The sequence below is a fragment of the Centruroides sculpturatus genome, unplaced genomic scaffold, assembly GCF_000671375.1.
Source record: "Centruroides sculpturatus isolate CEXI.00-Female unplaced genomic scaffold, Cexi_2.0 scaffold3479, whole genome shotgun sequence".
Classification (NCBI taxonomy): domain Eukaryota; kingdom Metazoa; phylum Arthropoda; class Arachnida; order Scorpiones; family Buthidae; genus Centruroides; species Centruroides sculpturatus.
This window is the reverse complement of record NW_019387566.1, coordinates 1-10,112: the sequence shown is the minus strand read 5'-3', so window position 1 is coordinate 10,112 and position 10,112 is coordinate 1. Positions and strand designations below refer to the sequence as shown.

The 10,112-nt window shown below is 26.1% G+C and overlaps 1 protein-coding gene across 2 annotated transcripts; it reads right to left on the bottom strand.

The window, feature by feature from the left end:
• Window positions 1–148: 148 nt before the first annotated feature.
• On the bottom strand, window positions 149–10,072 carry LOC111616492. 2 transcript variants are annotated; one of them, XM_023357894.1, is made up of 10 exons: window positions 9,993–10,072; window positions 9,633–9,822; window positions 4,943–4,996; window positions 3,280–3,700; window positions 2,258–2,373; window positions 1,908–2,189; window positions 1,498–1,581; window positions 1,342–1,380; window positions 1,125–1,262; window positions 149–343 (listed from the first exon to the last, which is right to left on the bottom strand). In XM_023357894.1, exons 1-10 carry the CDS (start codon window positions 9,999–10,001, stop codon window positions 321–323), a joined length of 1,356 nt encoding a protein of 451 aa, XP_023213662.1. In that variant the 5' UTR covers window positions 10,002–10,072; the 3' UTR covers window positions 149–320. The 2 variants fall into 2 exon arrangements, with proteins under 2 accessions (XP_023213662.1, XP_023213663.1); XM_023357895.1 differs by lacking the exon at window positions 4,943–4,996.
• Between the last annotated feature and the right edge of the window lie 40 nt (window positions 10,073–10,112).

The following is a 10,112-nucleotide window of genomic DNA, read 5'->3' as shown; positions in this document are numbered from 1 at the left end:
GCTAATAAAATTTGAAAGCAAATTTACTAGAAAGCATTTAATTATGAACATTTTTTAAATTTTGCATGAAGTTCTTTCGCAAAGTAGGGAAAAAAATAAATTAAAAAAAATGGAAAAAACTGAAGAACAAACAGAAAAAAAATCCTTTATGTACATGCCGCAAAAAATCCTTTATTGAAAAACATTTAAAATACATCATGTGATTGATAGTGATCGTGTAAAAAAAGGGCTGTCCAACTTCAAACTTTTGCGGAGCCACAAAACATTTTAAACAATCCATTCACGGCTACCTTACGAAGATCAAAACACATCTGTTTCTTTTAAAATACATTTTCTTCTTTTACTTAATGAAGATATAAATCAATAAATACATGAATAAAGTTTCAAATTTTTTCAATTTAATATGCTTTACAGGTCCAAAAGAGTAAAATTCCTTAAAAATTACTACTAATAAAACAGAAAACATATATTACAAAGTTTTAAAACGTTAACATTTTATAAATAATGTTCTCACTTTCAAAAATATAAAAGCGTATATATCATGGCTGGCCAAACCTTCTCACGACATGAACCATATATCGAGAGCTGCACCTCTATTGAAATTGTTTTTATATAATGGATATTTATTCACATATATTTAATTAAATAATTAAGTATACGAGAGGCCGTAGTAAGGATCTAGAAGAGCTGCAGTTTGGTTACCATGAGTATATACAGTGTATAAATGTATTGATTTTGTACTTAAAATAAAAAAAAAACAATTCATTTTTCTTTCAAAATATTCTAATTTTACACAAAATTAAATTCGAAACCTTATGCAGCCCGCGGGCCGCGAGTTGGACAGCTCCTGTATAATCAAATCAATCGACTAATTTACTAAAATGTAATATAAACTAATTCTACAGTTTAATTAAAGTGACTAGATCGATGATAAATCCAAATTTAAAAAAAAATAATCCAGAATCTAATTAGTTTAACAATATTTGCAACTCAACTAAATACTACAGATATTTTGGCAAACTAAGATACTTCTATTCATTAATAATAATGATTACAATAAACAGAATAAGATCGAAAGTTGCTACGATACGGTTTTATAAACTAAAAGACAACAATTCACTCACTATAGCATGATTTTTTGTGATTAGGGCCATCTAACCTCATACATCGAGTGCTGCAATATGCTATGCTGTTACAATCTAGGCATTTTATTCGCGCTGGTTTATCACAGTCGGAGGAACCACACATACCAAGTGGCCCAACTGAAAAAAAATATTAATTTAAATGTTTTAAAATAATAAGATAATCATAATTAATTTTACTATTAAAATCCTGACTTACCATAAGGTGGGGGTTTTCTTTTCGAATCTGTTCTTCTAACTTAAAAATTATGAAAAAAATTTTTTAGTATAACAAATACAAATATCATTTTAAAATATTAAAATTGTCTATTTAAATTCAGTAAATTTTAATATTAAATTCAATTAAACTACATACCTGATGGTTTTTTGGGCTTATTATCATAATTATTGTGATTATTTAAATTGTTATGATCTGAATAACTGTTATAGGATGGTTCTTCTGAAAAGAAAAATAAAAAGTCGTCATAAATTAAATAATATAATAGTAAAATTAAAATAAATCGATACGGCATGTTAAAATTTTCCATCTACTTTATAAAAATTTAAAAATCAAAAAATAAATTAACGAAAATAATTACTTATTTAAAGAATTGCAAATTATATTATTCGAAAAGCACTTTTTAATTAATTTAATAACTTATTTGGCATCATAATACGTAAAGTATTAATTTAATTCAACGCATTATTAAAATTTGTAAATAATCACATAAATTCCAATAAAATAGTTATTAAAAATTTGTCAAGAATAAATATAATAATTATTACCTTTAACTAACTTAATATTAATTCCTTGAGATGGATATACACGATGTGCATATAAAGAACCTTCTTGATATGTGATGTCTTGAAAATCTTCAGTGACAAAATTATAATCTTTTCCAATAACTTCTGTAATGACTGGTTCGGCATTTTCAATTTTTTCTCTCAAATCCCTTAATGTCGTTTCATTATCGTCTTTTATTTTGATAAATCCGATGCATTCTCTAGAACCGTATTCGTCGGTTACCATGTAAACGTAATATTTTCTATCGGGTTTTGGTTGGATTTCTACAAAAGATCGAATTAAGTATTTATGGATAATTAATTAAAAATTTGCAAACGAAAACAATACACACTGGGAGGAATAATAGGAGTAGGATTGACGACTGGTGTAGGTGGTGGTCTTACTGATTCTTCAACGTCGTCAATGGGACTTATTGCTCCGGGTAAATAGTCAGCATCGTTCATAGCACTGAAATTTTCCATTTATAGAATTTTATTAATTTTTTAAATAATTATTTCGAACATTATATATTTAAATTACTAGCGAAATTAATTTTAAATCTTTTCAACTTTAATATTAGTTCGGCCTATAAATTAGTCATCGTCCAAAACTTACTAGAAAATTTCTAATTGTATTGAGCAAATTTAAATATTTTTATTCTTATATTAAAACAGAACATTTTAAAATATTTATTTATGTGTAGAACCAATTTATCAAACAGTATTTTCAATTTTATTATAAAAATATTTAAAAATTGCATTTATTTTATCTTAAGCTCAATTGCATATATAAAATTTAATATAACTTGTTTTGACAAAGAGAAAATAAACTTTCAAACTGTATTCTAAGTGAGTACGACAAACCAACTATTTCATTATGAGATTATTACATACCACAATTTATATTATATTGAAAATTCAGAATTAACAGAATGTCTTATTAAATAATTTTGCGAGATGAATTCTATTCACATATACAATACATAAAATTGTTTTTGCAGATTTTTATAAATGGTATATTAAGTATTGGATGAGTTATGTAACATTTATTCTTTTAGTATTACTAGTTTTCGTGAAAAGCTGAAAATATTGATTCTGCTGACGTTGAGTTTGAGAAATATTTTAAAATTCAATGGTCTAAGTTTATTTCAATAAAACCACAATAATGAGATGATGCGGGCTATAAAAACTTTTGGCGTCTTAACAAATAACGTAATAACATTAATTATTATAACATATGCTAGAATAATAAATTGTCAAATAAATTACGGAAAAATTATATTAAATTTTTTATTAAAATAATAAATACTCTGTACATAACTCGGACAACGATAATAAAAGAACACGTATTTAACGTTTCATTTAAATAACTTACTTTCTACTACTAGCAGAATATGTTCTGCTAGGAGGCTTCCATACATCCTCGACTTCATTCTGCCTCTGCTCGTCGTAAGCAAATTCCTTTTCTTCTTCTTCCTCATGTTGAGGAAATTGTCTAGCCGAATGTGGGGCACTACCGTATCTGGATTCGTAAGGCGGATTATCTCTTTGATTGCAACAGCAATCTAGGGTACCACATGTACAACGTGGATCACGGGAAGAGTTTCTCCCACTGATTGGTGTCGAGTATCTGTCCGCCTCGTCCTCCAGCCTTCTCTTCTCGTCCTCTACGGTAAACACCGAATGATCGAGCAGGGCAGCCTTCTCGTTTCCCGACAGATTAGCAGCTTTTTCATTATACATCCTATCGGGTTCTCCATCGAAATTCTTTTCCATCATATGAATACTAGAATTTCCTATAAAAATTGAACATCGTATCATCCCACACAAAAATAATATCTGTTTTTCGTTTTAATTTAATTCTAAGGACTATTTCTGACTTTAAAATGTGTAAATAAATTTTTTAATTTGAAACATTTCAAAATACAATTGTTTCATTAAATATAGTACTTTAATACTCCAATTTTTAAAATGTATAATAAAAATATGATTAAATATATTTATACATTTAAAATAAATTATAATTTCTTATGAAAATAATTATTCAAAATCTTGACTGTGTTTTGCGTACGCCATTGTAGAAGCTTCGATTATTGATTATCGATAAACATCATTTGGAGCACGTATCGATTTATTGTAAAAGGTAATAAACTGACTTCGTTGGTTGTAATTTTACAGCGTAACTTTGCAAGTTTTTAATTTTATAATTATAAAAATAATTTAAAATGTATAGACATTTCTTAACTAGAATTAAGAAAATTCACTTAAAATTTTTACATTTTAAATAGTTATAGTTGCTGATTATTATAAAATCATATATTTTATTTTACAATGGCATACTTTTAACACAGCAAGATTAAATACTAAAATAGTATATTAAAATCAATATTAATGTTATGTAATTGATATTTTTGATAAATTTAAAAAATATTATTATATGTATATACATATATTAAAGTATCTAAAAATATCAAGTTACGCTGTAAAGATGAGGTTACACATAGAAAGCAAATATATATTAACTCTTACCTCGACAACACTTTGAAGTCAGTTTCAATTAATGTGAGGGAAAAAAAATGTTTTAAATATGGGTTAAAAGGAACTTTTAAAAAATTATAAAAAAGCTTCTACAAGGTTGTAAACAAAATTTATGCATTTTTGAAAATACATTTTATTTTTATGCAGAAGTTATGTAAATTTTCGAAAATATTTATTATAACACACGATTCTGAGAAGATTCTTGAAAAATTTATTTACATTCACGATTCTGCAAGTAGACTATATTTATTCGAACTCTTTAATTGAAAAAAATATTATATTAAATTAAAAAAATAAGTATCTATAATATAACACAGACTAATTTAATTCGAAATATTTTGCTTAAATTAATTTATTTTAAATTATCTACAAACAATTGATATGGCTAATATACATAAATTTATCTACAATTTTTTTTTATTAATTTCTTTTTCTACAATATCTTTAATCTTAAAATTTCAAATTCTCTTGTCTTTCTTCCATTTAAGTGAAATTCTAACCTGATAATAATCGATCGCTTCCTTCTTGCCTAGCTTTGCAATGAGTGTGCAAACCTGTAAATATTTGGAATACAAATTCGATGATTAAACTTGTTATGAATACGTTGGTATGTGCAGGACATTACTTCTGGTGATTTCACAAACGGACAATTCAAACATTTAATATACAAAAAGACTTCATTGATATTTGTACAAAAACACATCTCCACTGATATTTTATTTTGAACATAAACTACAAAGTTGGGACATTTATTTATTACTGTTTTGTGGATTCAAGCGTGAGCTTCTTACAAGGGGAAAAATTACAATATTAAAATGCATATTACAACATAATCATTATTATTTAACATAAATGTTATAAGGAGTGAAAAAACACTATATTCAAAATATCACTTCTAAATATCACTTTTGGTAGCTGTTATTATGATCTATGTATGTATATCTCTTTAATCCGACATTAACTTCGGTAGACTATCATTACAGCTTTCAGGTTAGACACTTATTGTTTCCACATATGCATTTCGGACTTATATAAATGTTAAGTCCCTCTTCAGTGCAATACTGCAAATTATTAAAAAACACAATTGACAAACATGACAAAATTGTGTTTTTTAATAATTTGTAGTATTGCACTGAAGAGGGACTTAACATTTATATAAGTCCGAAATGCATATGTGAAAACAATAAAAGAAGTGTCTAACCTGAAAGCTGTAATAATAGTCTACCGAACTTAATGTCGGATTAGAAACATACATACATAGAACAAAATATCACTGTTTTAAATAAATCATATATTAAAAATTCTCTGGTGATACTTTCATCCCGTAAATGTTACTTTAAGTTATATAAACTAGGACAAGATGTAAACAAATGGATTAGCACAGATTCAGTTTTGTTACTACAATATGGGCTTATTAATTATTTCTGAATACGGCGAGGAAAGTTCACTTGAACTAGAGCTTACCATCCTAAGATAAACTCAATGATAAAAGACTAGTACACAATGCGGTGACAATAATAATTTCTCGGGAGAAATATAACGACCTATGAACATAATACAGAATTTCTTCAATCGCAATTGAATCATTAACAATTTAATAATTTAATAGTTTATGAAGAAATCAAAAACTTGTTTTAAAATTATAATATTCTAAAATGCTTTACTTATATTTTTTCAAAAATTTTTAATGCACTGTTTTATTTTTTTTCTTTTTTTAAAGATATATAAAATCTTCGCCAAACCATGAACTAGATCAAAACGACTTATTTTATAATTAGTTACCAAATTGCATATCTGAGAAGAAGTCAGAATTATGTCAATTAAATCCTAATGTAATAATTTGACATTACTTTCTTGACAGGACTTTTCTATTGACGTAGCGCCATTTCAACATGGAAACTTTAAAAAACAAGTTTATAAGTTAATCTTTCAGTTTTTAAAATTAACACTGTGTCCTAATTTCTATTTGGATAAAAAATGAAATTATTAAAATTAGATAATTTTATAGTTGTCCAAATAGAATATAATAGGAAAGTGTTTAGAAATATCGTAGTAATTTTAGATTATTACAGATATCGTAATAATTTTATACTATTTACATAAATTTCAAATTTTTATGGATTATTAGAAAAATTAGAAGATATAACAACGGAATTCTTTTGATATTGATTTACGCTGTTTGGTTATTCTATTCAATAATGCTCGAATTGGATCAGAGTTAAATACGGTTAATCAAGAGTGTTATAGACAATGTTATAATGGTAACATCATAAATCAAAAGAGGGGAAAAAGTTTGTTGACTTCACGAAAATCTTTAATCTACGACTATATATTGCGAATGGTCCGGCTAACATTACATTTTTGACATGGAGATTTTGTCACTGACTTGATATTAGATCTACTAAGCGAAAACTTGGTAACTTTTTCTGGTAAATTTTTTCGTTCTGAAATAGTAGGAATCTGATAATTTTCACAGAAGTCATTCCTGAGAAATTTTCCTTTTGATTTATAATCTTATCATTAGAAAATCGAATATTAAGAACATCCTTTCTATGGTAAAGTGACCTAACTCTTTTCCAGTTTGAACATTAGAATCACCCGTTAACTTAAGATTATATAAAAAAGAGAATTTTGTTATAATATCCTCTAATTCTTCTAATAATCCATAAAAATTTGAAATATGTAAATACTATAAAATTACTGGATATGCTTGAACTCTAAACACTTTCGGAAAATATTCTATTTGGACGACTATAAAATTATCTGCTCATCTTAATAATTTTACTTCGTCCAGTTCTTCATTAACAATTAGTAAAAGATTCCCAGAAGGTCTTCCAGGATCAAAATGTGTAGTAGCTTATCGTTCAAATACATTCATTCTAGGATTGATACATTTAATTTGTAAATTGGCTGATATACCCTTAAGCTCGTAATTTTGAACTTTGATTGAATGTGATTTCGTNCTTTTCTATTGACGTAGCGCCATTTCAACATGGAAACTTTAAAAAACAAGTTTATAAGTTAATCTTTCAGTTTTTAAAATTAACACTGTGTCCTAATTTCTATTTGGATAAAAAATGAAATTATTAAAATTAGATAATTTTATAGTTGTCCAAATAGAATATAATAGGAAAGTGTTTAGAAATATCGTAGTAATTTTAGATTATTACAGATATCGTAATAATTTTATACTATTTACATAAATTTCAAATTTTTATGGATTATTAGAAAAATTAGAAGATATAACAACGGAATTCTTTTGATATTGATTTACGCTGTTTGGTTATTCTATTCAATAATGCTCGAATTGGATCAGAGTTAAATACGGTTAATCAAGAGTGTTATAGACAATGTTATAATGGTAACATCATAAATCAAAAGAGGGGAAAAAGTTTGTTGACTTCACGAAAATCTTTAATCTACGACTATATATTGCGAATGGTCCGGCTAACATTACATTTTTGACATGGAGATTTTGTCACTGACTTGATATTAGATCTACTAAGCGAAAACTTGGTAACTTTTTCTGGTAAATTTTTTCGTTCTGAAATAGTAGGAATCTGATAATTTTCACAGAAGTCATTCCTGAGAAATTTTCCTTTTGATTTATAATCTTATCATTAGAAAATCGAATATTAAGAACATCCTTTCTATGGTAAAGTGACCTAACTCTTTTCCAGTTTGAACATTAGAATCACCCGTTAACTTAAGATTATATAAAAAAGAGAATTTTGTTATAATATCCTCTAATTCTTCTAATAATCCATAAAAATTTGAAATATGTAAATACTATAAAATTACTGGATATGCTTGAACTCTAAACACTTTCGGAAAATATTCTATTTGGACGACTATAAAATTATCTGCTCATCTTAATAATTTTACTTCGTCCAGTTCTTCATTAACAATTAGTAAAAGATTCCCAGAAGGTCTTCCAGGATCAAAATGTGTAGTAGCTTATCGTTCAAATACATTCATTCTAGGATTGATACATTTAATTTGTAAATTGGCTGATATACCCTTAAGCTCGTAATTTTGAACTTTGATTGAATGTGATTTCGTTGATTTGTATGCAACGAAATCACATTTCATATTTAACTTTAACATCTTTGCTGTCGAAATAATCTTATTTTGTTTTTTAGCATAGCTAAAAACAATTCGAGTGCTACTTTCCTCAAATATTTATCTTTAGTTTCTAATCCTCATATAACTTTACTTTCAGTTATTATATACAGCATTTATAATGTATATATAATACATTATATAATGTAAATATAAAGCATTCTTACTCTAACGTTTAACCTTAAAATTAAATAATTCATCGAGGCATATTTCCGTTCGACTCAGACGTTCATCCTTATGTAAATTAGTCGACCAGCTGCCCTTTAAAACTGCTATATTTGAAGTTGAAATTATCTTATTAAATCTTTCTACGAAATATGAAAGTATCTTTTTCGGAATTTGCTTATAAAAATTCGGAAACGATAAAAATAAGCTCCACGTTCGCAGTTTTATAAGTCAGTCCAGGAATCTTCATCACTTTCACAGTCAAAGACTGAACATTAGAATTGGGAAAGATACGCAATGTAGGATGATGACTTTTTTCTATTCCCCTTAAAAGTAATAAATTTCATATTGTAGCTTGGAAAAAAAATATTTCTCATATTATCTATCCACTAAATTCATTCAGATTTAGTAAAAAAGTCACCAACAAAAATCTTTAATGCAAGAGTTCCCATTATTTATTTTAAAAAATATTATTAGACATTTCAAAACTATCTTTCATATATTACTTTAACATAATTACAAAAAATATAACTAGTTAACACACAACATAAAAATCATACATATATTTATATACAGAAAATATTCATTTTTAATCACATATACATTTTTATAACTGTATTTATGAATATAGAGTGTATATTCACAAAGTAGAATAAATTTTAATCTTTGATATTTAACAGACAAACATTGAAACTGTTTACATGTGCAATTTTAAAAATAAAATATAGAAAATGAAATGAAGTTTTAGTTACAAATAACATTAATTTATTAATTATGAATAAGTTAATTATAAATATTTATTTTTACTAAATAAATGAATAAGTTTTATCATTTTATCTTAAAAATAATTATAAGTTTACATAATTCACTTGGAAATTAAAATAGTATATGAAATAAACTTACTTTGTTTACTTTTACAGTAGCAGTAAATTACAAAACCAATGAATAATAAAACCAAAATTCCATTAATGACAATGGCTGCAATCCAAGCTGTTGGCGTTCCTTCCTCCTTTTTTTCTTCCTTGTTAACGTCATCAGTTTTGTTAGGTTCTTGTGTCGCTGTTTCTGAGGTGTCTCTTTTAATTATATTTGACTAAAATACAATGAAATAAAACGTAAACAAAGACCAGTTAAAGAATATTTCATTTGCATAATCTCCGTAAACTTTTATAATTTGGAAAGAAACAACTTTTGTTATGCTTAATTCAAAGTTCTAAATTTAAATTTAAACCAATATTTAATTATAATTAAGTAAAAATATACTTGAGGCATATCCGCATCCACTCTTTGTACGTTCCATTGTTTATTTTTTTCTACATTAAAAGTCTTTTCTTTACTTTTAATGTCTTATATAAAATCTTCGCCAAACCATGAACTAGATCA